Source organism: Leopardus geoffroyi, chromosome C3, assembly GCF_018350155.1.
Source record: "Leopardus geoffroyi isolate Oge1 chromosome C3, O.geoffroyi_Oge1_pat1.0, whole genome shotgun sequence".
NCBI classification, from domain to species: Eukaryota; Metazoa; Chordata; class Mammalia; order Carnivora; family Felidae; genus Leopardus; species Leopardus geoffroyi.
Genome location: NC_059338.1, coordinates 80,258,309 through 80,286,304, shown reverse-complemented (window position 1 = coordinate 80,286,304; position 27,996 = coordinate 80,258,309). Strand labels below are relative to the sequence as shown.

Here is a 27,996-nt window from a genome sequence, read left to right as displayed (position 1 = left end):
AAAACCAACACTGATGGGAGTATTTATTGAGATGCCAAGGAAGTACAGAGCCCTCGTCCGCCCCCTCTAAATGCGCATTCCCACGTGGGCTGACACTGCCGTGCCAGGGTCGCCCAGGCCCTCTTCCCCTTGAGCCTGTGCTGAGGACAGAGAGGAGGATGCCTTAACGGGAGGAAACTACAGGGTGTGCTCGTCACTTCCTCTGGGGATCTGTCTGGGGCCATGTTGCGGCCTGGTCCCCACACCACCCGGCGGCTTCCCCAGAGACCTTCTGCTTCTTCTCAGGCCCTCCACGTGGGGCGTGGCCTCCTCGCTGTTCTCCTCAGAGCTGGAGCTGAGGGAGGAGGCCGCAGGCCCTCCGTGCGAGCTGTCCTCACAGGACGGCCTGTGGCCCTGGCACTCTCGTTTGCCCGAGGACTTGAGGCTTCCGTTAAAGAAGGCAGAGGCCATGCACTCGGCCGCCGTCCGGTCACAGGCACAAAGCAGCTTCGTGCACAGGCTCTGCCCCACACCTTTGAGGGCGAGAACAGAGTAGCAGACGTGAGGGAGGGACGTGGCCGGCCTGTCTGGCCCTCCGCCCTGTCCCCCCACCCGCCATCTTGTTACCCCCTGGCATCCAGCATACGTGATCTCCCTGCTGGGAATGTTCTCGCTTTCTCCTGGTTAACTCCTACCCGTTTGTCAAGACTCCCCTTGGCATCCGCTCCTCGAGAAAGCTTCCCTGACGCCCCTTAGTAAAGGGGGGGGGGTCTTTCCTGTGGACACTCATCAAATCCTAACTATGGTTCTACCTTCCAGCACGTTGTGTGTTAATAACATTGTGCATTAATCATCTGTTTCCACCTTCCTCTCCTGCTGGACAGAGGACCTTGCTGGCAGAGCCCATGTGCTCAAGCACCTAAGTAAGTCGATCCCTGACACCCATTTGCTGAGTTAGCACTCGGGAAATACTTGTTGGAAGGAACCGTTACTTCTCTGGGCCAGACTTTTCGCCTTCGTCAAATGGAAGTAGTTGCTGTCCAATCTGTTTTAACGTTGCCAGACAAAATACGGGATGCCCAGTTAAATGTGCATTTCAGACAAATGTGTTCGTATAAGTTATGTCCATTCAGGGCATGCTTACACTAAACAATTATTTGTTTATCTGAAATGCAAGTTCATGGATTTTTATTTGCTAGGTCTGGCAACCCCACCCGATTTCTCGAATGTTGCATGGCATGGGGTTGGGGGTGGATATCATGTGTGTGATGAGGAAATGAAGCCAGTTCTAAAAGCGGGCTCGAGGCGGTGAGAGTGACGCTCGCTCACAGGGACGCCAGTTCTCAGACGTCCCTGCTGAGGCTCCTGGGGGAGGGGGGAGGGGGCCGTAGGCACATCTCTCCCATTGGCCAGGGCTCTCCCTTTTTATGGGGTTCCTCGGGGGTCTCACTTGGGGAAAGATTTCTGCTTCTTAGGAAGAGAAGAAAAATGCCACGAGACCCTTGAGCACTCGAGCACGAGGACTCTGTCCTCGGTCCTCGGCAACATGGTTTTCCGGGCCTCACTCCTGCCACTGATTTGTTTCTGCCTGTGTGACCCTGGCCTTGGCCACCGCCTCATAAAGGGGAGACTCGGCGCCCCTTCAGAGGATAGTTGGGCGTATTAACCGTTAACACACCCTGTGATCTCAGACCAGCACGTGGTAGGCACTGCATATGCACGGGCTGTTGATGTTATCCCTGGTCCTCTCCTCGCCAGCTCTGCGGGCAGATGGTGACTTAGCCTCTTGAACTTCAGGGCCCTCGTCAGTATAGGGTCCTAACTGTGCCTCACGGTTAAGAGTGTTAAATCACATTCTAGATGAAAACGTGCTGGGGGACCATCAGTAGGCATGAGCCGTACGTGACGCTGACATGAAGGAAGGGAATGGCTCGCTGCACGGGCCCGCGGCACTTACACTTGGCTGTACCGTCCACGCACTCCACCGGTGACCGAGGAAGCCTCTCGAGCAGGCAGCCCAGCCTTCTCACCTGCTCCAAGCAGCAGTGGTGGGAAAAACAGCACCTAAGACCAGGGACAACCCAGCTGCCCAAGGCGCTCCTTCAAGGCCTGCTTCTCCCACAATCCCTGCAGCAGTGAGAGAAGCCAAGGCCGCCTTTCCAACGCACATAGGACCACCATGTGTGGCTGTTTAAGTTGTGCAATGCACAAAGATGCCACATCTAAGACCGTATGCATCTTATTAAAAATGTTCTTTTTTTGTATTTTTATCACAACTCTGTTGACTGCAAAGCTTTTCCTTTTTATTACAATAATTTGCCCACAGGTGGAAATAGTCTTGAGGAAGGGGTGCTGTCTTTCATTTACACAAAGGAACCACATGGATTAGTGACCCCACTGCCTCCAACCTTTCACATAATAGAATAATTAATCCCACATCCATAGGGCACCCCCTTGGCCCCCAGCCTTGAAAGAGAGCAGAGCATAAATGAAAAACAGCATCTAGAAAAGTGTCCCACATGGAGCAAGACCTCGGTAACCGTATGGGAATGAATGAAACAGTGTCTTGCTTTTTAGCCTGATAAAGCCTCACAGTTGCCAGTGTTAGCCACACGGACATCCGAAAGCATCTTGTGACACCTCCAGCCCATAGGAGATGCCACTCCCCTGAAATCCTCCCTTTGCAACTCGTCCCAGCCTTAAATGGTGCTCACGTGCTGTTGGAGACCACAGCCAGAGCAGGGCTCAGTCACAGCCTTTGGTAACGCTTGTGCTCAGCCAACGTATCAGCTTTGCCTGTTGCCAGCAACCCCAGTGTGCCTGTCACATTAGCTGGTGGCTGGAGGTCCACGTAGGCAGCCCCATTCAGCTGTTGTTACGGCTGAGCCCCACTGTCTGGTGCGTGCACCTGCCCGGGGTGGGGGGTGGCGGGTAGCTAAAATAATTGTTAAAATCTGAAGGCAGTGAGTGAATGAATCAGAAATCACGTATAATCAAAATGCCCTTAAAAGTCACCCCAGTTGCCCAGAATGTAAAGCATACGTGGTTTTGAAAAGACCCCCTTGCGGAAAATGGTATCAGTTTGAGAACCTCTTCCTCGGTCAAGGCTATGGCTGGCAGTGTTGATTCCTTCCCTGTGAATGTCAAGGAAGCCATATTGACTTCCTTGGTCAATATGCCTGGTCGTACCTCATGTTTTTGTGCAATATGGCCAGTGGTCAGGAGGCCTCCAAAAGCATCCCCCTATCCTTCCTAGGTTTCTACCCCTTGTCCCATCTGCCTGAGTGCTGTGGCCTCAGGGACAATAGTATTTACGTTCTCTGTCTTGGAGAGCGGAGGGCGAGCTGTTGAACTTCCGAGTGTAGACAATGTATGATTGTTATACACTCTGCTGGAATAAACACGTCTTCCGTGTCACCCGGTGGGAAGGAAGTTCGGAAGGTGGCCTGTGCAGCCAAGCCCCTTGCTTCCTCCCCACGAGATTCCCTGCAGCGGAGCTCGATGACGGGGTGAGGGCAGAAGGGCCCGTGGAGGTGAGTGACACGGGCGCCCAGACACCATCGCACCTACAGGTGACATGCCCCATGTGCCTGCCATCCCCGCTTCCAGGATGGTCTGTGGTTGTCGATTTCCCTTCGGTGGCCCCCCCATCCCAAGGGGCCTACGCCTCTTGAGCGCCGAGCTCTCCACTGGCCGGCCGTGGGCCTGGGCGGTCCTCATGTGCAGTCGTTAACGCCGTTATCAACTCTGCCCTCAGAATATTCCTGCAACTCCTGTCTAGGTCGGCTCCTGCCCCGTTTCCTCCGTCCCCTCCGTGGCATTTATCGCATTGCTGGTCTTTTTGTTGCATTGCCCGTCTCGTGCCCGGTGCAGCACTATTTGCTGTAATGGCACTGGCCGCGTGTTTCGATCTGCTTGGTTCGGGTGTAACCATTTGTGTGTCTCCCACATCTAGCACGGTGCCTGGCACCGAGCAAAAGCTCAAGAAATGCGGGCTGAGTGCATACGCGAGTGAATGGACATACTCATCAATGCACGAGGTCGCTGAAAATTCTTCCAGGAGTGGCGGCTATAAAACGTAGCGGTTAGACTTCAAAGTTATTGAGAAGCTGAATTTCACTGTGGCCACCTGCAGGGCACCCTGAGCTGGGGGGGGGGGGGGGGGCTGCCAATGTAACGTGTTGGTCGTTGCAAAATAGGCAGATTTGGGGTCGTTGCAAAATAGGCAGATGGACTCTCTTAGGGCAGCAGGGCAGTACCTGGGGCAGAGCTAAAAGAGCTCTAGACTCCCCACCTGGAAAGGTCCGGACCCGTGTGGGTCTGCCCCTTCGTAGCTGAACGGCCTTAGTCAAGGCTGAGCCTCAACTGCTCATCAGGAAACTGGGCCCATGATGGCAGCAAGCCGTCCTGAGTGGGCTAGTGCTTCTCTGTGAAGCCGCGGCCAGTGGGCCCTCTCAGCGACCGCTGTCCCGCCACCCTCGCTCGTCCCTACCTGTCCAGGGCATCCCTCGGCTCGCCTTGTCCTTCTTGCCCACAGTAGCAGCCGTAAGCTTCAAATTCCTCCGGGCATCGGGACGTCAGACAAAAGAGCATCTCTCCCAGCTGAGGCATCGCTCGCGTGATGTTCCTGCTTCCCAGGTGCAGGAAGGTGACCCTGTCACAGGCTGGCGAGACGCAGGACTGTCAGGAGAGCAGGGAACCCTGGGACAGCATTCACGGTGATTCACGTGGGTACTGAGGGTCCGGGGAAACTCTGTGTCCTTGCCTCCCCCGTTTCCTGGGAAAATCGCCACCGCCAGTACACCCCCCCCCACGCCCCCCCACCGCCCTGTCTGCTGTGTGGCACCAGTTGTGTTTCAGAGAGCAAGCCTTTCCCTCCAGGCTTCTGCGGCCCTCGCCCAGGCTCCTGGTCAAATCCCCCTGAGGGGTAAGGGGGCTGGTCAGGACTCCAGGTGCTTTTCGGCCACATCTGATTATGGAGTGGAGGGACTGTGTCCACCTGAGGCCCTGGCAGGGGCCCAGCGTCCTGGGGGCGTCCTGGCCGGCCTCCCAGGCTTCCTGACCCCACCAGGAACTCCCGCCTTCTGCCAGGGCTCTCCCTTCAGAGGCCTGGATTTTCTTTCTCTGCCTCCGCCTCTGTCCTCCTCCTGCACCCTCCTCCCCACCCCCATTCCCTGCCTCCCCTGCCTGCAGCTTTGGCCAACTTAGGCTACGGTCCACCGTGCAAACCCCGCGATCACATGGTCGGCGGGGGGGAAACTGAGGAACCAGGGGCCTTGCGAAGGGCTCCCGGCCCAGCCTCCCACTCAAATGCAGCTCTCTCCACTGCTCTGCTGGGAGGAGGGGAGAGAAAGGGAGGGTTAGGAACGCCCCGGTGTTTCTTTCTTTCCAACAACCGCGGTGTGGGTAATGCCACCCACGCTCTTCCCCCGGGGACCAGCGTGAGGGGTGGGAGCACGAGACCAGCGGGCCCCTTTCCCCGGCTCAGCAGCTGAGTGGCCACAGGCAGGTCAGGGCCTGTCTGTGTCTCCTGAGCTCACCTGGCAAGGAGTGGCCCCTTGAGGTAGCACCGACAGGAGGTCACAGCGTGATACCGTGGCCCGAAGGGCTCTGCTCCCGACCCACGTGGAGGATCTCAAGGCCGAGAGAGGCCACGTGCTTCTCTGTCTGCTCCTGCCTACCTTTTCCAGTTGTCTCCCCTGGGCCACTTTTGATGGAGGACGCAGCAAAACCCAGAGACTTCAAGCCAGCGGGGACGATGGTTACACCGGGTGCCGAGGCAGCTGTCTCTGCGGATCCTGAAAACACACAGCGTGACGGCTCGTGTTCAAAAGGTGGCCCAAGAAGACATTTGCAGGTGGACACACGATCAAGGCCAAATGCAGACGGGTGTTTCAGGAGAACAAAGTGTTCGGGTAGTGTCCTCGATCTGGGTTTGCAGACGTCAGGGCTGAGTCTTGGGGATCCGCGGATGTTGCGTGGGAATTTCCAAATGCCCGCGATAACCTCGAAGCGGACAGGAGCCCATGCCACATGGATGACCTCCCACAACGAGGACTGTCACAGCCTGCCAGGCCTGTGTGTGTTGTGTTAACCGCCATGCACCTGCCAAGCAGGGGGGCCTGGCATGGTGTTCACAAGTGAAGGAGTGGGGCCCCTCAGGTGGCTCAGTCGGGTAAGCGTCCGTCTTTAGCTCAGGTCATGATCTCACGGTCCGTGAGTTCGAGCCCCACGTCGGGCTCTGTGCTGACAGCCCCGAGCCTGGAGCCTGCTTCGGATTCTGTGTCTCCCTTCCTCTCTGCCCCTCCCCTGCTGACTCTCTGTCTCCCAAAAATAAATAAACGTTTAAAAAAAATTAAAAAACAACAAGTGAAGGGATAACAAGCACGGTGCATCCTGAAGCCAGCCCCTGGTACTCAGTAGTGTTGGCGAGCAGGACCCTGCCTCCGACTCCTCGGAATACGGGAGCAGCTTCTCGCCACACTCAGAGTTAGGTGCCAGGTCCTTGCTGTGGCCGTGAGGCGGCCAGGGGTCTGGCCCTGCCCATTCCCCCACCCCCAGGCTCCCTGGCACCGTCCAGATTTGCTCTGTGTCTGCCCCATCTATTCTTTTGGCCAGAGGTAGGGATGTCTCCAACCCAGTCTGGTCCAGACAGAGGGAGCCTCGTGGGCTCCGCCCCCACCATCTGTGGACCCAGAGCGCTGGGTGAGGCTGGGGCATCTCAAGGGCCCCCTGACTTGCAGTCTTTCCCCAGATCCGCCATGTTGGTTTGCTTCATATCCCTGGGCTTCTGTGTCCTTGCTCAGCACTCCGTTCCCTGGGGGTTGGGCACACAGCTTTAGAAGCCCTGTTGTAACCTCTGTCTGACATCATGCCCCCCTCTCCAATCCCGTAAACAGAAACCCACGAGCGGGTTTCTTTCCATCATGTTCCAAACTGCTGGGAGCTGACAGATTCTCTCCTTGACCAGCCTCTAGCCGGCCTCCTCTGGGCCTTCTTCTTGGCCAAGCCTCAACCTTGACCTATGAGAACTTCAAATTCACGGCACAAACTCTTTCATCCATGCCCTGCCCCCACACCAAGGAGACGCTCACCAACCCCAGCCTGGTGTCCCCAGGATGACCCAGCCTCCCGCTTCCCCTTGACTTCCTGCCTGAGAAAGCTCAAGGCAGCCAAGAGAACTTACAGCTTGAGACGCTCACTGACCCAATGCCCGCCTTTCCCTAAGTTTTCAGAAAACAACCCCCTCCCCCCATTTTGGAATTTTTTGCTTCCCTGATTCTGCAGGAGCTCCCAATAGCTGTCCGCCCTCCCATTCACCCTCTCAAAGGCCCTCTCACCTCCACCCAGATCCTAGCCAAGCTCAGGGACCCTGGAGTCTCCCCTCCCCACTGCAGAAACCTGAATAAAATTTGTCTTGCCACTTTTTTAAGTTTATTTATCCATTTGGTGGAGGGTGGGGAGGGGAAGAGGGAGAGAGACAGAGAGAGAGAGAGAATCCCACTCAGTGCAGAGCTCAACACAGGGCTCGATCCCACAAACCATGAGATCATGACCTGAGCCGAAGTTGGATGCTAACCTGACTGAGCCACCCAGGCGTCCCTAGCCTCTCTCAATCTTAATTTCCCCATTTCTAAAACTATGTTAATAATACCTGTGCTAAATGTTTATTTATTTTGAAAGAGAGAGAGTACATGCGAGTAAGGGAAGGGCAGAGAGAGAGAGAGAGAGAGAGAGAGAGAGAGAGAGAATCCCAAGCAGTCTCTAAGCTGTCAATGTAGAGCCTGATGCGGGGCTCGATCTCACAAACTGCGGGAGCATAACCTGAGCTGAAATTGAGAGTCGGACCCAGGGCCACCCAGGTGCCCCAATGATACCTGTTTTGTGTGTGAATAATCCTTCTAGCCGAATGCCTAGCAAGGAGGCAACGGTCTACAGCAGCCGTTAGAATCGCTCGGGGAGGGTGATGACACATCTGGTCTGGGGTTGGAGGCTCTCCAGGCGGAAAACTCTATCGGCAGATGGAGCCCCAGAAGCCCGTGTGTCTCTCTGCTGAGTCTGAGCGTCCTGCTAGAAGCCCTCCCCCTCTGAGGAAGAACTTTCTGGATCATTGGTGCTAATCAAACGTGAGACCCCCACCTCATCCCCTTAGAGGAGGGCCTGTGGCATCCCTCACCCTGCCTGAACGGCCACCCCAAATGCCTCTCGCTCCCCAACTCCCAGGCTGAGAAGGTCACTGTGCACCTGAGGGCAAAGTCGGTCCAAGTCTCAATGCCCTCAGCTCTGACACTGGGGACCCACCTCCATAAATTCGGTTAAGGTTTGGGAATTCTGGAGGCACCTGGGTGGCTCAGTTGGTTAAGTGTCTGACTCGATCCTGGCTCAGGTCATGATCTCATAATTCATGGGTTCAAGCCCCACGTAGGGCTCTGCTTGGGATTCTCTCTCTCTCTGTCCCTTCCCCTCTTGCACTCTCTCTCTTTCAAAATAAATAAACTTAAAAAAAAAAAAAAAAGATTTGAGAATTCTGTCCAGGCCTGGTCCAAAGCTCCCGGAGTGAGAGGCCAGCCACTCTTGGGTACAAAAACCACTCCTTTCAATTTTCCTCGGAGGGGAGAAGGAGGAAAAATGAGCTACCGTGGGTCTTTTTTTCTATTAAAACAATAGAGGTTTTTGTTTGCTTGCTTTTATTTATTTTTTTTTTAATTTTTTTTTTCCAATGTTTATTTTTGGGACAGAGAGAGACAGAGCATGAACGGGGGAGGGGCAGAGAGAGAGGGAGACACAGAATCGGAAACAGGCTCCAGGCTCTGAGCCATCAGCCCAGAGCCCGACACGGGGCTCGAACTCATGGACCGCGAGATCGTGACCTGGCTGAAGTCGGACGCTTAACCAACTGTGCCACCCAGGTGCCCCTGTTTGCTTGCTTTTAAATAATAGTACACGGTATTAGTCATGGGATCCACAGGTGAGGGCCAGTGTTTCTCCAGGGCAATTTGCTAACATGGGGCGAGCCCTCCAAGGATCACGCCCTCAGTAATTCAGCTTCTCAGCATTTGTGGTGACAAATGAATCCGAAGTGGTGGGTTTAAAGCCTAAATCTATTATTCACAATAACAGATGTTAGAGATAATTGGCTAAATACATTTATGGTCTTCCGTACCAGAAACTGTGGTACAGCCGCTCAAAATCATGTTATAGGAACATATTTAATATCAGGGGAGTATCACCTCATTAAAAAGATTTTTTTTAAATGTTTATTTTTGAGACAGAGACAGAGCATGAGCAGGAGAGGGGCAGAGAGAGAGGAAGACACAGAATCCGAAGAAGGCTCCAGGCTCTGAGCTGTCAGCACAGAGCCCGACGCTGGGCTCGAACCCACCAACCTCCGTGAGATCATGACCTGAGCCAAAGTCGGATGCTTAACCGACTGAGCCACCCAGGCACCCCGTCGCCTCATGTTTTAAGTGATAACAGCTCAGACTTGCAAAGCCACGGCACCAAGAGATCTTGGCTCATGTTAATTCATGTTAATTAAGGTCATAGAGCTGCCCCTGCCGGTGGGGAGACAGTAGAGGGAAATGCCTCCAGCTGTTGAAAGTGGCTGTCTGTATAATGTGACATTACAGGTGATTTAAATAGAAAACAATACACAGTTTTCTATATTTTTCTAAAAGCATCTCTTTATCAGGTAGGCTTCCCTTTCTTTCTACCCTTTCTTCCCTTTCTTTCGAAATGGACCTACCTTTTAACTTCATTTGTCTGCTCTTGGGAGAGGGTGTAAAAGGGAGTTGGTTTCCGTGATTGTTCCATGTTTTAGAAGACACCAGATCCCATAAACGTATAGGGATGACGGTTATATGCAGGCGGGAGGACCCGGTGTGCTTACCCGGAGCGGGTATGGTCTGAGCAGCTTCTGCGCCTTGCTGGCCTTGGCCCGCGCCTGCCCACAAAAAAAGAGAGACGGGATGAGTGTTGACTCCGGTCTGTCCCACCCTGGCTTCCAGAAGCGGTTGCCATCCCACGGGCACAGGAGGCAATGTGCTCGTTGCTCTGCCCCTGGTTACCTCCCAGGAGCTGGTGGTAATGGCTGGGTCGCTGCTAAGCCAAAGAGACTGCCCTCCCCAGACACGGCCTTGCTGGCAAAAGCAGCCGCGACCTGCAGGTCTCAAAGCAGGTGCATCTTTGAGCTACTTCTGGAGAAGCAGACTTCTCCAGAGTTTCGACAAACAAAAACCTTTTTTTAACCACGTATTTTTGAACGAAGAAGAACAAGGCAGCAGAAGGGCTCTAGTTGCCTGCTATGTGGCTTCCGGAGACTGCTGAGCCCCGGTTCCCTGCGAAATGAGATTGTTGTTGTTTAACTGCGATTAGGCTCCTACTAGGCTATAGACTGGGTGTTTGTGCTTCCCCCAAACTCATGTGTTGAAACCTGATTCCCAGCAGGATGATCTTGGGGACTTTGAGAGGCGATTAGGTCTGGAGGGGGGAGCCTTCATGAATGGGATTAGTGCCCTTATGAAAGAGACCCCACAGAGCTCCCTGGCTCCTTCCACCATGTGGGAACACAGCAAGAAGGTGGCTGTCTAGGAAGCAGGCGTCCCTGAACTTGACCATGCTGGTGTCTTGAGCTTGGACTTCCAGCCTCTAGAACCATGAGACATAAATTGCGTTGTTCACAGGCTACTGACATTTTGTTGTAACAGCAGGAACAGACTAAGACCTACTACAAGCCAGACACAGTATTAAGTGCGTTGCTCGTCCTAAACAACAACCCCACAAATTAGTACTGTGCTCACCCTCACTCAGAGATGAGAACAGGGGCACACAGAGAAGACAGGTCACTTACTGTAGGTCATGGAGCTAGGAAGTCACAGAATGCAGTTCCCGGGGCCACTTGGCCGAAGGTGGCTGTCCTAACCACTGAGCTAGGGGGCTGTTGCACTTCTGGCCGTACTACAGAGAGCCAGTGGTGGTAACTCCCAACACCATGGGGGAAGGAAGGAAACTGCCTTAAATTCAGTGTGTCAAAGGTCAAGATTGCCATGGTGATACGTCGAGATCAGGCTCACGAGTCTACTGATGTGGACACATAAAAGTGGACACAGAACCTCCGAGGTTCTAAGCCAGGAAGATGGTTCCCTTCAAAGTAAAATTCGCAGGCTCAGAATGAACGGAATACTATGCTGTCCTACCCCAGGCAAACGACTGCCCCTCAGAGCGCCTCCTTTATCTGTCAAATGGGGTCTCCTAGGACCAGGGGGATGAACCCAGAGGATGGGCGTAGGGGCTTAGGAACAGGCCGACACATTGAAGTCCTCTGTGATGTCGCTGCCTGTTAACCAAGGAATCTGTTTATTCATTCTTAGTAATTAGTAAATGGTTATTATGAGATATGTATGCTTATTAGTAAAGAGTCCATGGTTATTCATCACCACAAGTGAAGTAAATGATTAGATTACTTCTTCCGAGGACACGTTAGCCTAGATGTTTTTAGTGACGAGGCTGTTCTCTGTGAGTCACCACGACACGGAACAAGACAGAACGACAAGAGACAGAACAAGTCTTACAACCTGAGACTGGGTTAGAGACCACTCCAGCGAGTCTGGTACTGAACCACCTGTAACTTTTAACCTCCCAGAGCCTCAGTTTCCTACATCATCTGGAAAGTGCGTATACTAATGTGTCTTCTGGGGCCCATCAAAGAGCCGTCATCAGAACTGAGCATGTATATTTAGATGGCATGTCGCCACCGGATCCCGTGCTGTCCCCTCCTGCGGAGTCTTCTCTGCTTACTTGTCCTGGAGGGCGTGGTCAGCGGGTCGGCTCTGGTCTCAGTAGCCACTGTGGAAAGAAACCACTCAACTTCAATTACCCGCCCAGCTCAGCACGTAAGCCAGGCAGGGGTCGCCTGCAAACAAAACAGCTTTGGGGGCCGAGGGACTGGGGGGCTGAGGAGAGGAAGCCCATGGTGGTCTGATGAGGAATATGGACACGCTGGTCTCCATTAAGTGTTCGAGGGGCCACATTAGCACCAGACCTGCTTGTAGGCAAAGAGACCAGCCAATGGCCCCTTTGGAGAACGAGACACTATGTCCCCTTGCTGGAGCAGGTCCACGGGGGAAGGCACCCGAAGGGGGGGGTGCAGTCTAGCGGTAAGGACAGAACGCCATACAGGCCTCGAACCCCAGTCCGCCACCCAGCTGCATGTCTTGGACAATTTCTCTCTCCAGCTCACTTTACCATCTCTGTGTGGAGTTGATGATTTTACCAGGTTGTGTGAGTGTTAAATGAGATTTAATATTTGAAGCAAATTGTCCGGTGTCCTGCATCGCTTTTCCCACAGCCGCACCAGACTTCCGAAGAAGACACTGGCCCAGAATCCTCCCATGCTCTCTCTCATTTAATCCCCTGTCACCCCGGAGGACTGGTGTAACCATCCCTTTCCAGGGGCTGGTAAACCCTGGCTCAGCCCTCAGCCTGTTTTTGCAAATAACGTTTTAGCGGAACACGTTCACACCCATCCAGTTACCGATGTTATGGTTCCAATCCAAATGACCGAGTTGGGTCATTGTGACAGACACCCTATGGCCCACAAAGCCTAAAATATTTACTATCTGGCCCTTTACAGAAAAAAAAAAAAAAAAAAAAAGGCCAGTCGCTGCTCTCTGAAGTGAAATGGAAGATTAGAGAGGGCGAACCATACTTTCAGAGTCCTACAGCCGAAAAATGGGAGAGCCAGGAGTCCATCCCAAAGCTGCCGGACTCCAAAGCATGGTTGTTGCATGACACGATGGTGAGAACAGTCACGGGCCCTTTGTCTTTTTCCCTTGTGACTGAAGCTTCTTCCTGCATTCAGGCTCCCTCCTTTCCTGGAGGGCATTTGTGGGCACTGCTAGGTCATGGGTGTGCGTGCCTAAGTGCTGGGGGACCGACGTGTGAGTGCACGAACTCTCTTTCGCCAGTTAGACTCTAGGTTCCTTACGAAGCGTGTTTTCTCTGCACCATGCCCAGGGTGATGATGGCTCAGGCTGCAGAAAGTGGAAAATGTGCCAACTGAGGGTTATTCGGAGATTGTCTCGTGGGCAGCGAAGCCCGAGGCATAGCCTCGGTTCCTGATGGAAGTGGCCACTGTCGGTCATGCGGGAATGGTTGCCATGTGGGCGGGGCACAAGGTGAAGCTTTGGCTGGGTTCGGGTGCCATTTCCTCTTCTCCTAGACCTGGAGTCCAAGGCACGGGCTGCCCGAGAGCTGTTGGGGATGAGATGCCCTTGGACATGGAGGGCAGCCGGGGATCAGCTGCACAGTGAGCTTGTGCGTCTTTTCTCACGGCAGCAGCCACGGAGGAGAGAAAGGCTCAAACTTCTGGGAAGGTGGCGGTGCAGGGCGATCCCCCTGAGGCATAGAATTGCCAAGTGTGGCAAATAAAAAATACAGGATGCCCAGTTAAATTCAGATTTCACGCGAGCGACAGATCACTCTTCGGTATGAGTATATCCCATGCAAATTCTGCGACATACTTATACTAAAACAGTATTTGTGGCTCATCTGAAATTCAGCCTCAGGTGACCGAGGGTGACTATCATTCTACCAAGGTGGGAAGAGGAGTGTGGGAGAAAGCAGAGCAAAGAGAGAAGAGATGTGGGGGTCGGGAGGAACTGAGTGGCTCTGGAATGTTCTTGAGCAGTCTCAATGCAATCCCGGGCAGGGGGCATTTTAGGGGAAGTAGTCCCAGCAGGCAGGCAGATGGCACAACCACAGCGTGGGTATTTGGGCTACACGCCGGCCCCCTCGTGCTCACCTTCTCCCGAAACGGGCATCGCACTGGTGTCTGCGGGGTCCACAGGAACCACTGAAACAGAAAGCCCCGAAGCAATGACTGATGGAACACTGTGCCCAGACCAAGTGCCACGGGTCTCAGAGGACAGGCTGGGACTGCTGGCCCGAGACGGGAGGGGGCCGCGAGAGCTGTTGCCAGACAAGGGCTTTCGTTCTGTCTCAGGGTTTCCCTGTCTCCCCTACACCTCCCAGGACATAGGATGCTTACAGGGCCCCAGCACAGAAGGGACTGCAGCCCCTGCTGGGTTCTGGCCGGGGAAGGTGACCCTAGCAGACCCAGGTTGTGGCAATGAAAGGCCTGCAGACCTCGAAGGTTTGTGAACCGTGATATCCCGACTTAGAAAGACCTCCGTTCAAAAGGGAGGCAGACGGGGGGCGCCTGGGTGGCTCGGTCAGTTAAGGGGCCGACTTCGGCTCAGGTCATGATCTCACGGTCCGTAAGTTCAAGCCCCGCGTCAGGCTCTGTGCTGACGGCTCAGAGCCTGGACCCTGTTTCGGATTCTGTGTCTCCCTCTCTCTGACCCTCCCCCATTCATGCTCTGTCTCTCTCTGTCTCAAAAATAAATAAACGTTACAAAAAAAAATTTTTTTTTTTTTAAAAAGGGAGGCAGACGGCACGGAAGAAAGAGAACCAGACTCAGAAGATACATCGAAATAGGACACGCGCACACACACCCATAGCCATACATGTGCGCATGCCTACACCAGCACACTCCTGCGCACGTGCATGCTCACACGCGCGGGCGCGCTGACCTCAGCTTCTTTGACAAATGCCGCGGGGCTGGGAGGGAGACCCCAGCCCCAGGAAAGAAGGGGCGCTCTGCCAAAGCGCACCTCGAAATTCCCATCCCCGAGCACCCGTGGCGTCAGGACGGAGAGGCCGTGCGATCTTTGGTGAACGAGGAACGTCCGGCGTGAGCTGAACCCTCGCTTTTCCCGTAAGACACATGTTTTAGAGTAGGAATGAACACTTGCTGCCTTCAGTAGGCGGCCTGTCTTAAGAGGAGGGACAAAAAATAGCCTCCCCTGCAAGGAGCCCCTGTCTGGGCCCAGACTGCCCTTTCTGCGGTAAGTTCTGGAAGGCAGAGGAGGGAGGAAGCCTGTCTGCTCTTTGGAGGCCTCCGCGGCCAGGAGCTCACCCAGCCACGAGGAGCCTTTTCCTCCGTCAGAGCACTGGACCCTGTCCTGCCCTCATTGTACACCAGGGCCCTGACTCTAGAGCAAGAGAGAAAGCACCCGGGGTCTACACCTTAACTGGATTAAACGCACCCCTGTCCACGTGGCAAAGAACGATGTTTGCATGAGGGCCGTTTGCTGTTGGATGTTTGAACTGGGTTTCTCAGCAGTCATGCTGTCTCCTGGGCAGGGGAAGGTAGGGGGGGACATCTCCCAGTGCCACGGGTCACTCAGGCAGGCCCGGCGGGGATGGGGGGGTGGGGGGGTGTCTCCTAGTTCCAGCTGTAGCCTGGCCCCTGTGGGCCGAGGAGCAGCCTCCCTAGGAGGCCTTACCTCTGGGCGGAAGCGTGGTCCGCTCTCTCGTGCTGGGCGTCTCTGCAAAGAAACACATTGGGAAGCCTGTTCAGGGCAGCGGATTGGGGGACTGTCGGAAGGGGCCGGACTTGCATCTGAGGACACACGGCAACTAAGGCTCCCGTGCCGGCTCCCGCCTCAGCTTGTCAGGCCCCACCACCGACGCAGGGCCCAGTTCTTCCCACCTGGAGGCTGAGCCAGACAGAAGGAAGTGTCCAGAAGGTTCAGGGAAGAGTTGATGCTGGACTGAGCCAAGCACTCTATGGCAACCTTGTCGCAGGTACACAGCAGGTGCTCGCAAGGGTCCCCGGACTCTGTGCACGGAGCAAGGGCAGAGCAGGTGGGAGGATGTCACTGGGAATCCCAAGAGCTAATGCGACCTTCCACCCTGACCCCGATCTGCCTGCCAGGGTCCCGCTCCCCCTGTGGGCGTCCTGCTCTCACCGTGTTGGCTCCGTGAGCTTCGGCTGCGCAGGCCCAACCTGGGTTCTGTGCCCCCTCCTCTCACGCTCACCCCCGACCGTCGGGCCTCTACTTTCGACCTGTTTACAGTGTGACCACATGTCCCCACCTCCACACCCCTCCCTGGGCCAAGCCCCCATCTGCTCGTGCCTGGGCTCTGTCAGTGGCCTTCCCCCGCCCCCGCCCCCAAACCTACTGCCCTGTCCACGCTCATTGAGGACAAGCCTTTCGAGACTCAGGGCAAACCATGTCTTTGCGGGGGTTTAGAACCTTCTGACAACTTCCCAATGGACGTAAAAGCTGCGCTCGGAGCTCATCTCCTTCCTGCTTCCTCACCCCCTTTCTGACTGTCTGGCCTGTCTCCCAAGCACGGGGGGCACCGCGTACATCGAGGCACACCCACAAGCCGCTGGCATGGCGGTGCCCACCTCCGGGACGGCCGCCAGCTTGCTTCCCGCTGCTCCTCAGTCTTGGCTCCGCGGGCATCTTCTCAGGGGGCCTTCCCCCCCCCCAGCCCTCCCCTGCTTTATCTCCCTCCACGGCTCCTGTCGCTAACACACTCTAGCACTGGGTTCTGGTATTTTTACAGTGCCTGGCAGCCATGAGGAGATTTGAGAAGGTCAGGATATCCCCAGGACCTAGATATCCAGTGTGGGTAGGTGCTCCCAGTGTAGGTAGGTGCTCAGCATGCACCTGCCGAATGAATGAATGAATGGATGGATGGACGGTGTTTTCCGTGCTCACTGTGCAGGGATTTAGGCTCATGCCCCTCCTCACTCCTTTCCCGACGCGCCACACTTCAGCCAGTCCTCGCTAGCTGGACTTTGGGGTCAGTGGAACCCGGGTTCAAACCCTGACGCTGCTACTTAGCCACTTATGTGACTTTGGGCCAGTTGTTTAATTTCTCTGAGCTTTCCTGCCCTTATTTGAAAACAGGGAATAATGAGTCCATCTCATAAGATTGTTAGGACAATCGCATCTGCTGGGTATAAAGCCTTTGGCACATGATAGGTGCCCATAAAGAACGGCTCCAATGTACCGTGCCCCCAAGGTGCCATGCTCGCCCCCACGCCTTTGCCTCTTCTAATTCTTCTGCCGGGATCGTCTAGGGACGTGAAATACAATCCCTGGAGTGACATGGTGAGCAGGGTGGCGAGCTGAGATTTGAACCGACTCAGCAGCAACCACAAACCTCATCCGTCCATCACTCCCTCTCTTACGCTTCCACTGCTGACTTGTTAACATAGGCCAGTCACCGTGGTATCTGTTTCACACGGGAGCACTGTTTACGTTTAACAAAGGTACCCCTGTTTTACCTTGAAGCATTGTTTAACTCAATTCTCAAAACACATCTCTGCACGGGGTTTTCTCCTCCCCGGGCAGAGGTTCTGACTTGTTGAGTGACTGTTCCAACATCACACAGTGTGGGAGCTGCAAGCCATCTGCTTTCCCAAGCTCCCAGGGTGGCTACAGTATAAAATCGTAAATCACACAACCTGCGGATGGGCTATTCTCTCATGTCAAGAAGCATTTATGGTGCCTCGACTCCATGAGAGGTACAGATGCCATAGATCCAGCCCTCGAGGGGCTCGGAGCAGAGGCGATGATGTTGTCCGTGGCAGTGATGATCAGGGGGGACCCTGGGAGCCCTGGGCCTGGGACTTCCGAGCTGTCATTTCTCAGCCCAGCTCCCTGAGACACCGGGAGATGCTCACCACACGTGATCGTCTTGCTGACGCAGTTGACATCTGTGCTGAGCTTGGCAGGGTCCTGAAGACAGTCCATCTCGGCGGCTTCCTCGTAGCACCTGCGATGCTGGAAGCAGCAGCTGCGGCAGGTGGGGGAGGCCAAGGTGAGAGCGTGGGGGAAAGTTAAGAGAGGGGAGTCTGCCATTGTGGTGTCTCTGGATGATTCCTGGCAGTGATGTTTCCAATAGAGCTCTTTGCACACACACATGCATACACATGCGTGCACATACATCTGGGTGATGTCACCCGTGCAGCAGGTGCTATTATCATTATGAGCATTTATATACGTGGGGACTGAGACGTACAAGGCTCAGTAACTTGCCAAGGTCGAAGTCAATCTCAGAGTGAGGCTGACACTAAAATGAGGGTCAGGAGGCTCTTGTAATGCACACAGGAGGTCAGTGGAGACCAATGTAAAGAAGAAAAAGTACACAGGCAGCTCATAGCTTTGGGCAAGCTATGAAATTTCTCCAACTGCCTAACTCAAAAATTTGGGGGATTCAGGGAAACATCCATCAGGGGCGCCTTGGTGGCTCAGCAGGTTAAGCAACCGACATTTGTTTTTGGCTCAGCTAGTGATCTCATGGTTCGTGAGTTCAAGCCCTACATTGGCTCTGCACTGACAGGGCAGGTCCTGCTCGGGATTCTGTCTCTCTCTCTCTCTCTCCTCTGTCTGCACCTCCTGCACCCTCTCTCTCTCTCTCTCTCTGCCTCTCTCTCTCAAAATAAGTAAATAACCTGAAAAAATATTAAAAGTTAAAAAAAAAAAAGAAAACATCTATATAGATCTTACCGTGAGGTAGGCACTCAATAAATGATAGCAATTATTCTTGGAATCTGCTATGAAGGTTCAAAGTAGAAACATCCAGTCTTCCAGGAGTTTGGAGATCCCCACCCCCGTCCACTGAACTGTGTAAAGTAACCGAAATTGGGCGTGGCCCGTCATTCCACCGGTTGGGGGGGCCATCACTTCTTCCATCATTGAGACTGTGGTGGATTGCTGCTTCATTTCTTTGACTTCTGGCTAGGTGTCCTACGCATTCTAATAAGTCTAATAAGTAGAAAAAGTGGTAAGGGAGAACCTGAAAGGAAAATACATTCCCAGAAATGGTCCGAGCACCATGCCGCACGGATCAACCTCTTTCTGTCGGAATGTCAGTGAGCTGGTTCTGGGAGTCAGTTTGCTCCTGGTCCCAAAGTTGGGAAAGTGCCCTTCTGGTGCAGAGGCAACTGACATCCTCTCTTGGAGACGTGGAAATGAGAGAGAGCTCTTGCTTGATTCCGAAGCTGTTTTTCCTGCTCCAGCAAGGATATATCACTTTTTATGTAATTACTTAATTTTAATCTCCGAAAAGCAATTGGAGTTAATTTGCGGAGCTCCTACTATGTGCCCAGTGCTGTGGTCCACAGTGGGGGTGCACAGAAATGACATGGTGCAGCTCCCCGCCCCCACCCTCCCGCTTAGAGTTTGTTGAGTGGAGCGTGAGACAGACCGTGTGCATGCGCTGTCCCACGTGGTGGGTGTAGGGCAGGGAAGGGCAGGTTTGGGGAGCATGGAGGTTGCATTCAAAGAGGGTGTCCTAATGGAGAGACTCCGGGAAAGACAACGGGCTGTCCCATCTGCTACTAAGGGGAGTCCTTCCCACTTCTATGAGAGCACGCACTCTGTCACGCTGGCTTTGGGCACAGGTGCACACGAGTGGGTGGGGACATGGATCCCGGGGTAGAGGTGCCCTCCCGCTGCCAGTAAACCTTTTGCCAAATCCCTGCCAACACTTGATGCATCTAACATTTTAACTTTTCTTCCTAACCTGATGTGTAAAGGTAGATGATTTGTTGTAATTTCCCCTCCCTTGTGTGCAGGGAGGGCACGCACTGTCACGGGGCCCCTTGTGTCTCCTCTATAACCCCCACTAGCTACCTACGTCTTTGAAGCAGGGATAGGATTCTGTCTATGTGTATATGTCAAATATTTATTTATATATTTTAAGAGAGAGAGCGAGAGCGGGAGAAGGGCAGAGACACCGAGAGAGAGAATCCCAGGCAGGCTCCCTGCTGTAAGTGGAAAGCCTGACGGAGGGCTCGATCTCACCAACTGTGAGATCAAGAAGCCCTGAGCCGAAAGCGAGAGTCAGACGCTGAACCGACTGAGCCACCCAGGCGCCCCGAGGATTCTGTTACATTAAGCAGAGTGTCCATGTGGGATTGGCGCACGTTTGTGCGAAAATGAAACGGAAACCTTCGTAGTTACTTGACCCCTGCTGGCCAGGACTGTTCTGAACAAAGAATGATTTTCCTGGGGAGCTTGTTTAAAATTCAGACTTCAGGTTCTAGGTAAAGGTAGTCTTGAGTCGGTCGGTCTGGGATGGGCCCCTGGAATCTGCATTTTAGCAAGCATCCCGGTGTTTCTGATACAGGGGGACCCCACTCGTAGAGTCACTACTCTGACGCTTTGCATGTGAGACAGAGCCAGGATCCTGACAACTTCCCAGGACGTGATACATAGCCATGGAAAGATGAGGAAACCAGTCGCTTCGCAGGGGAGGAGAACTAAGCTCCTGACAGCTTTCCCAAGTATCAGCCAGGCCTCCCAGAGCTCACCTGTCAGATGCGTCCACGGGCGGTCCCTCCATCTCAAACCTGCAGGCACAGCCGTAGTCCTCCAAATCCCGGGGGCAGAGACCGGCCACACACTTCATGCCATTCACGAACTGGAGGAGCGCGGGGAAGTTGGTGAGGACGGCCTGCAGCCAGGTGAAGTGGGAGCCCAGGCAGTCTGCGGGGAGGGGACAGCAGGCTGGGCGCCGGGGACCGGGGTCCAGGAAGGAGCCCCTGTGCCCAGGACTTCCTGCACCGCGGCAACCTACTAAGCACCTACTGTGTACTCAGGGTCGTTCTGGACAATGGGAGGGAGGCAGGTTTGTGAGCCGTGGTCCCTGCTGGTCACCTCCAATAGTCACGTAACCCTTCTTCCTTACCCACAAAGCTGAAAGGCGCTCAGCGAAGGTGAGCCCCTTCCGCAAATCCCTGGGGGATGTGTCATGCTCATTCTGGGTTTGTCATGCTAATAATCCCGGCTTCCATTACAGTGAGTGGCCTAGGGCTGAGCACGTGACCCAGATCTGGCCGAAACCAGGGGAAGTCGGTTAGAGACTTTTGGGAATTGTTTCTTTCATAATAAAGGACAAAGGCATGGAAGACATCCTTTGGATCTACACCTTTCTCCTTCCTTGAATATGGGTAAGGATATGTTGGCTGGGGCTGTGGCAACCACCCTGTCTCCATGAGGCCCCAAGCCTAATATCGAAAAGCCAGCATGCTTAGTTGGAGCGGTGGAGGAAGAATGGGCCTCTGACACCTGCTGATACCTCCGACATCTGGGGCTTTCAGACGGCTTCTGTGAGATGATTAAATGCCTTTGTTATTTAAGTCACTATGAGTCTGATGAGTGGACCCCAAATGATACAGTCGTGGCCCTAGAGAACGGAACCAGACACTAATAATTTGGGGGCCCCTATTATGTGCCAGAAACTGCTATGTGCTTTAAATAGGACAATAGTTAAGAGTGATAGCGAGTCACGCCTTAGAAAGCATTCGCTTGGCCCATGATCCCATAAACTTCCCGTTAATCTGGCAAGGCAGATGCCACTCTGTCACTTCTGTTTCATAGGTAAAGAAACTGAAGGTCAGAGATATGCCCGAGGTACCAACCAGCAACCAATGATTTGCCCTAAACACGAACGTTCCTGCGAGCAAAACTGGCAAGAGAGGGGCGCCTGGGTGGCGCAGTCGGTTAAGCGTCCAACTTCAGCCAGGTCACGATCTCGCGGTCCGTGAGTTCAAGCCCCGCGTCGGGCTCTGGGCTGATGACTCAGAGCCTGGAGCCTGTTTCTGATTCTGTGTCTCCCTCTCTCTCTGCCCCTCCCCCGTTCATGCTCTGTCTCTCTCTGTCCCAAAAATAAATAAAAAAAAAAAAAAAAAAAAAAAAAAAAAAAACTGGCAAGAGAGCAATTTCCAGGTTTTTGACCTCGAGCGGCACACCCACCCTCCCCATTCTCTGCCTTTCTGGCTGCAAGACAGTTAAGCGCCAAAGGGGGTGTGACCCCACAGCCATGATTCTAATGCGCAGGGTCACCCGTGGGAGCTTGGGGAGGTCCACAAGGGGTCTGTGAGGACTATTCCCTCCCAGACTCTTCGAGTTTTTCCTGCCCCATTCAAACTTCCATTCCCAAGGTTTGTTTTCACATGGCCTCGTCGGAAAACGAAGAAATGATTCTATACGGAGGGAAAAAGCTACTCTAAAGTTCACATGTGTGTGTGTGTGTGTGTGTGTGTGTGTGTGTTTGTTTATGTAAATATGCATTTTCACTCAAAAACTTAGTGGGCACCTGCACTGAGTCACATGCACACCTCCAGTGCAGTCCTCTACCTGTGTTGTCTAATCCCACAGCCGTTCAGAGCTCCTTGCTCCCTGTCAATCACAAGATAGCCTTATTTGGGGGGTACTTTCGGAAAGCAATGGTGGGAACCATCACGGTGTCCAGCAATCGATAGACACGGGATAGAAACGTAATTGATAAATGGAGCCCTTGACCCTCTTTGAAATTCTTAGGCTTTACGTGTATTTGTTAGCTGGGGAGAGAAGAGCCAGCCACTGAGCTCTGGACTCAGAGGGGAGCGTCCCCCTTGTGACCTGGGCACGTCACATACCTCTCTTAGGCTCGAGGGCACCAGGGGCGCCATTCTCTCCCCCCCCCACCCCCACCCCGCCGCCCGGGGTGGGGACTGATCAGGACTAACAAAGTCAGGACGATGCAGGCACCTCGCAACCCAGTGACACGCAATGCAATACGAGACACCACTACTCCTGTCGGAACCCGGATCACACGGTTCAGAGCTTGGCTGGGGCAGCGGGAGCAAGGGAGCCCAGAGAGCAGCGGCCAAGGCCCTGGTAACTTCCTTAGATTTCCCACACTCACACACCCCGTGCCCCGACACCTGGCAGACAGAAGCAGTTTGGCATTTCACTTACCAAAAATGTCGGCCACACTTTCCACGTTTTTAAACGCCCCTTGGAAGGCTGTGAGATCTAAGTGGAAAGCAGAGGAAACAAGTCGGCGGGCCCTTCCCCTGCCCTGCCTCCTCGCCCCGTCCCGCCCCTGTGAAGAGTAAGAAAAACCTTTCTCTTTCTCTAAGGACGGATTTGACCTCGGACTACCTTTCTAGTAACGCGGGTTACCATGGAGATGCCATGGAAGTGTGTTAGTAAAGCAACACGGCCCCTGGAGGGCGAGGTGTATCTGGACAGGCGGGGACCCCGGGTGAACTATAAATACCTAGTGGGGAGTCATCGTGTGGGGACCCCCTCAGTGTGATGACCCTTGCCACTGAGCATGTCTCTTCTGGGCATCCTGGAAACGGTACCTATGAAATCGTTACTGGAGATACTAATTCTACTAGAGAATAAAGCTTCTAGGCCGGGGCAGGTCCTGTGGGTGCTCTCCGTGAGCCCCATTCCCTTGCATCTGAGCTGCTACCTGGGGGGGGGGGGGCTCCTGGGATCCTGATGCGCAGATCGCCCAGGATGCTCTCGCTGGAGAGAAAGGGCTGTCATGGCCTGCTGCCACACGGGGTTTCCCGGCCTTGTTCCCATCAAATGCCAAGCATGCGCTGTGAGTCTATACATCTGTTACAAGTTCTCCCCGGACTGGGCATCGCCCTTGGCCGGGGGGTTATGGCATTTGGAGAGGGGCCAGATTGTCATTTGGGTCTGGGTGGGACCGATCGCTTTGCTTGCATGGGCTCATGCACAAATAATTTGGTTGACTCAGCTCGCCTCTCTGAAAGCCTGGAAGTGAACCCTGAAGTTGGGGCGAGTGTGGCCGGCTGGTTCGCTGTGCATTGTGTCCTTCAGTGGTACCCGGTTTAAGAGCCCACCTGAGAAATCTTTACCCTGTCTCACCAGGAAGACTTCCCCCCCTCCCAAAAAGCCAGTTATGGATCTTCCTTTCTTATAGGTTGAGCCCTGGAATGCATTGTCTTTCTTTCTCTCTTTACCTTGCCTTCTAGGAGTCTCAGAGCTCAATCTGAAGCTAAAATACCGTGACCATCTTACCCCCATGATCAACCCATTTACTTCCATCTCCTGTCCCCCTTTCAGATGACTTTTATCTTTTGATGGGAGCTCTAGTGCTTTGTCTCCAAAGAGAGAGCCATGGTGGGTCAGACATCAGGGGAGACAGTTGAGGGAGAGGCTTTTGAGCCCCATTTGAATCACTGTGCCTACAAGAGCCACAGCAGTAAGTGGTGTATTTATAGAAAGGGTCATTTTCTCTGCCAGTATCCCAGACAACTTCCTTCCCAGCTAGGTCTCCCAAGAAAAGTTCAAAAAATCCTTACTGATAGTTTTTGAGAGTCCTGGAGGCAGCTCCCGTGGAAGGTGTGGGGTGTCCAGAGGATGGCCCCCTATAATCGAGAAGGACAGCAGTGTTAGCAGGAGCAGTGTCATAACCCACTTGCTGGGAGGGGCAGCCAGCAGGCAAGGGGATGAGGGGACGCAGGTAAATTCAATTCGACGTATATTTTTCTAGGACCTACTCTATGCTGGGTCTCTGGGGTAGCTGTTGATGAAAATAAGGTGGTCCTACTGTCTCACATTGGTTGGCCTTAAGAATGGCCTTCTGATGGACAAAAGACACGAGTAGACACTTTTCCAAAGAAGACATCCAGATGGCTAGCAGACCCATGGAAAGATGCTCAACATTGCTCCTCATCAGGGAAATACAAATCAAAACCACGAGGAGATACTCCTCACACCTGTCAGGATGGCTAAAATGAACAACTCAGGCAACAACAGATGTTGGCGAGGACGCAGAGCAAGAGGGTCTCTTCTGCATTGTTGGTGGCAATGCAAGCTGGTGCAGCCACTCTGGAAAACCCTATGGAGGTTCCTCAAAAATTAAAAATAGAACTACCCTATGACCCAGCAATTGCACTACTAGGTATTTATCCAAAGCATACAAAAATGCTGATTTGAAGGGGCACATGTACCCCAATGTTTATAGCAGTGCTATCAACGATAGCCAAAGTATGGAAAGAGCCCAAATGTCTATCAACTGATGGACAGATAAAGAAGATGTAGTAAGGACGCCTGGGTGGCTCAGTCAGTTAAGCGTCCGACTTCGGCTCGGGTCATGATCTCGCGGTCCGTGGGTTAGCGCCCCGTGTCGGGCTCTGTGCTGAGAGTCCAGAGCCTGGAACCTGCTTCAGATTCCACGTCTTCTTCTCTCTCTGCCCCTCCTCCATTTGCACTCTGTCTCTCTTTCTCAAAAGTAAATAAACATTTTAAAAAAAGAAGATATAGTAATATATATATATATATATATATATATATATATATATATAATGGAATACTCGGTGATTGAAACAGAACAAAATCTTGCCATTTGCAACGATGTGGATGGAACTAGCGTGTATTATGCTAAGCAAACTAAGTCAATCAGAGAAAGTTAAATATCATATGATTTCACTTATACGTGGAATTCAAGAAACAAAACAGATGAACATTGGGGAAGGGAAGGAAAAATAAGGTAAAAAGAGAGGAGGCAAACCAAAAGAGACTCTTAAATACAGAGAATAAACTGAGGGTTGCTGGTGGGGTGTTGGGTGGGGGGATGGGCTAGATGGGTGATGGCCATTAAGGAGGGCACTTGTTGGGTGGGCACTGGGTGCTATACGTAAGTGATGAATCACTAAATTCTACTCCTGAAATAAAAAATAAAAGAAAAAAGGAAAACAAAAAGAATGGTCTTCTGGCTCAGGATAGAGAGGTTTGGGGACTCATCTGGAGGCTCTTGCTGCATACAAAGCATACCATTTTGACTTAGGTTGCATGTTTGGAGTGCCTTGAGATGAAAAATTGGGGGAAATAAGCACAAGCAAGGAAAGGACCCCACCCCAGGAAGCCTCTAATCAAGGACAGGGCTTTCCCTCTCTATCGGCAAGCAAAATGACCAACGACCGCCAGGGGTCTGTGCACCCCGAGACTCAGCTCCCGACCCTGCATTTATCCACAGTGGAGTCACGGTGAAGGGATGCAAATGTTGAATTGCATGAGCTACTCAGGCAGGGAGCCAGCTGGACTTGGCCTTTTCCCAGCCTTGGCTGTCTCCCCAGGGGCCTGGAATCCTCATTACGGAGCAGGGGGTCTACGAGATTCCGGAAGGGTGGGAGCAAAGGCCGTGATAGCAGATGAACTTGGATCTGCAAGATCTGACACCATGGATCAGACAGGCGCTGTGAAGCCTGGAAAACGTGGATAACTGGCCGGTGCACCGTGGACGCTCAAATGTCACGGCAGCCATTCGTCATTATTAATTATTACCATTAGTACTGTTATGAGCAACTCCTTCCACTCGCTGCCCCCTTTCCCCTCCACACTAACAAGTGGTTTGCCTTGCTTGGCCCTCACCTTCATCACCGACCTCATCATCGCCCCCGTGGACTTATCCTGGGGACGCAGACATCGTTAGCAGGTGCCTGTCTGCGGGGGAGCAGCCCCCCCAACTACCAACCCCGTGGGCTCGCGCTGGGTCCCTCTGCGGCCAGGCCCTCCGGGGATGGGTTGGAGGGGACGCAGCCTGGCTCCCTGGCTCCTCGCACGACGAACTTCAGCACGATGAGCTCGCCCCAACTCCGGCCTCCCTCCCAGGGGGATGTGCTCTGCGGCTGTGGCCAGGCGCGTCCTCTCCAGTCCTCCGGATTCCTGTTCCCCCCGAGGGGCATTCCCTCCAGCCCGAGAGCCATGGGCTGTACGAGGACTTGACCCGCGGACAGACGTTCCGACCCGGGGAGACCCAGCACTTTCTTCAGCTCCAGGTGGGTCCTACCGCGGAGCCCGCGTGATTGCTCTGGCACATTCCACGTTTGGTCTAATTGCCTCGGACACGATTTCACCGGCATGCCAGCCGACGGCTAAGAACATCCGCGGCCCACTTCTGCGGCAACGGTAAAGTGCCGCCGGGTCCTCGCTCGCTGGCTCACGGGTACTGCCCCGGTGTTCTGGCCGGTGGAGGTGGTCCGCTCGCAGAGAAGTGCTCGCAAGCATGCGTGCCCCCCGCCCCCACTCCCAGTCCTCTCAGGGTGTCGACACCCACACATTTCATTAGCAGCTGCAGAAGTCGCCGTGGATCTTCAATTGTGGATCCCAGAGGACTGGATTCGTTCACTCGCCCGCTCCAGAGGGATGGCAGTGGGGGAGACAGGGGGTGGGGTGTCCGAGGGGATGAGGGGGACAACACTCGGCAGAATAAAACGGATTCTGGCTCGGCGAGAGCACTGTTCGAAGGGAAGGCAGCTGGCATCCGTTCTGTTCCGGAATCTGTTTTGCAGGCATCCCCTCCAGTCCCGCGCTGCACCCGGGGCCGTGGGGCCCCCTTCGCCGTGGCCGTGTCACAGACACCGAAGCCGAGACCCGTGGAGGGAAGGTCTAGCTTCTTCCGCCCGGACACGTACGGCTTCCCTGGATCTGCCCCTTCCTCACTCTGCCAAACCATCTCCGACTTTGAAGCTGATGCTTCCAGGATGCTTATCGTTTTCCAGACCCCAAACGAATTCTTGCTGTCCCGGCTTTGCTTGTGCGGTGCCCTGAGCCTCGGACGCCTGCTCCCTTTTGTGTCACTGGCCCTTACATTTTCACGTTCTGCCCAGAGTTCCAGAGGGCCTACCCGACCCCCAAACCGGGCTGGGTTAGGGACACTTTCCCTGGCTCCCGTAACGCCGGGATGCCCTTCTCTCGCTGCCCTCGTGACCCTGGGTTGCAATGACCTGTGTCGGTGACCATTGCCTCCACTAAACCAGGGGCTTCCTGAGGGTAAGAATGCTGACAAATGTAAGCGCGGTTTAGCAGATATCTCTGCAGTGAACGAATGGGCAGCCCGTGGTTGAACTATGCCCTCAGATGGCCAACTTATCAGCCAGTGAGTGACGGCCCAGTGGAATCACGGAATCCTCGCCTTGTAACCTTTAAGCAAAATCAGCCATTTCTAGAGAGTGGAAGGGCGAGGTCTGTCGGCGGTTATGAGCGGTGTCTCATACGATGAAGTGTTCTGCCCGGAAGATCAGCCAGGAATGCACAAACCCCACCCGTGTCCAGCCGCCTCTCCCGCAGGTTCTGGCAGGTGGACGCACAGAGGACGATGGGGAATGGGCACCACTTCTGCTGTGTGATGGGGGTCTGTGTCGAGCTCCCTGGTGGGGAAGGTTCAAGGGTATCTCCCTCTCCTAACAGGCCTGACCACCATCCCACCGGCCAACACTTTGGAGTCACGAGCCAGCTCTCAGCGAAGAGAAGAGAGAGGGCAACCTGGCCCCGGGCGTGCTGAGGGGGCCGCTCCCACCCCTGCCACAGGGGTGAGGAAACACCCCGGAGATAGCCGTG

At 54.0% G+C, this 27,996-nt stretch overlaps 1 protein-coding gene across 1 annotated transcript; it reads right to left on the bottom strand.

The window, feature by feature from the left end:
• Window positions 1–177: 177 nt before the first annotated feature.
• On the bottom strand, window positions 178–26,655 carry OC90 (otoconin 90). Its single transcript, XM_045455827.1, has 14 exons — window positions 26,447–26,655; window positions 23,958–24,023; window positions 22,591–22,647; window positions 20,160–20,334; window positions 17,526–17,638; window positions 15,534–15,662; window positions 15,328–15,369; window positions 13,781–13,831; window positions 11,776–11,823; window positions 9,869–9,922; window positions 5,661–5,777; window positions 4,472–4,643; window positions 1,937–2,043; window positions 178–512 (listed from the first exon to the last, which is right to left on the bottom strand). Exons 1-14 carry the CDS (start codon window positions 26,517–26,519, stop codon window positions 178–180), a joined length of 1,539 nt encoding a protein of 512 aa, XP_045311783.1. The 5' UTR covers window positions 26,520–26,655.
• Window positions 26,656–27,996: the final 1,341 nt, after the last annotated feature.

Bases quoted from the DNA above. Each gene is read 5' to 3' on its own strand.
- OC90 (XM_045455827.1), bottom strand. From the start codon at position 26,519: ATGCCGGTGAAATCGTGTCCGAGGCAATTAGACCAAACGTGGAATGTG. The intron at 22,648-23,957 runs GTAAGGATTTTT...CTTTCCACTTAG, and splicing joins AGGACTCTCAAAAACTATCA to ATCTCACAGCCTTCCAAGGG. The intron at 15,663-17,525 runs GTGAGCATCTCC...CTCCGTGCACAG, and splicing joins CAGCAAGACGATCACGTGTG to AGTCCGGGGACCCTTGCGAG.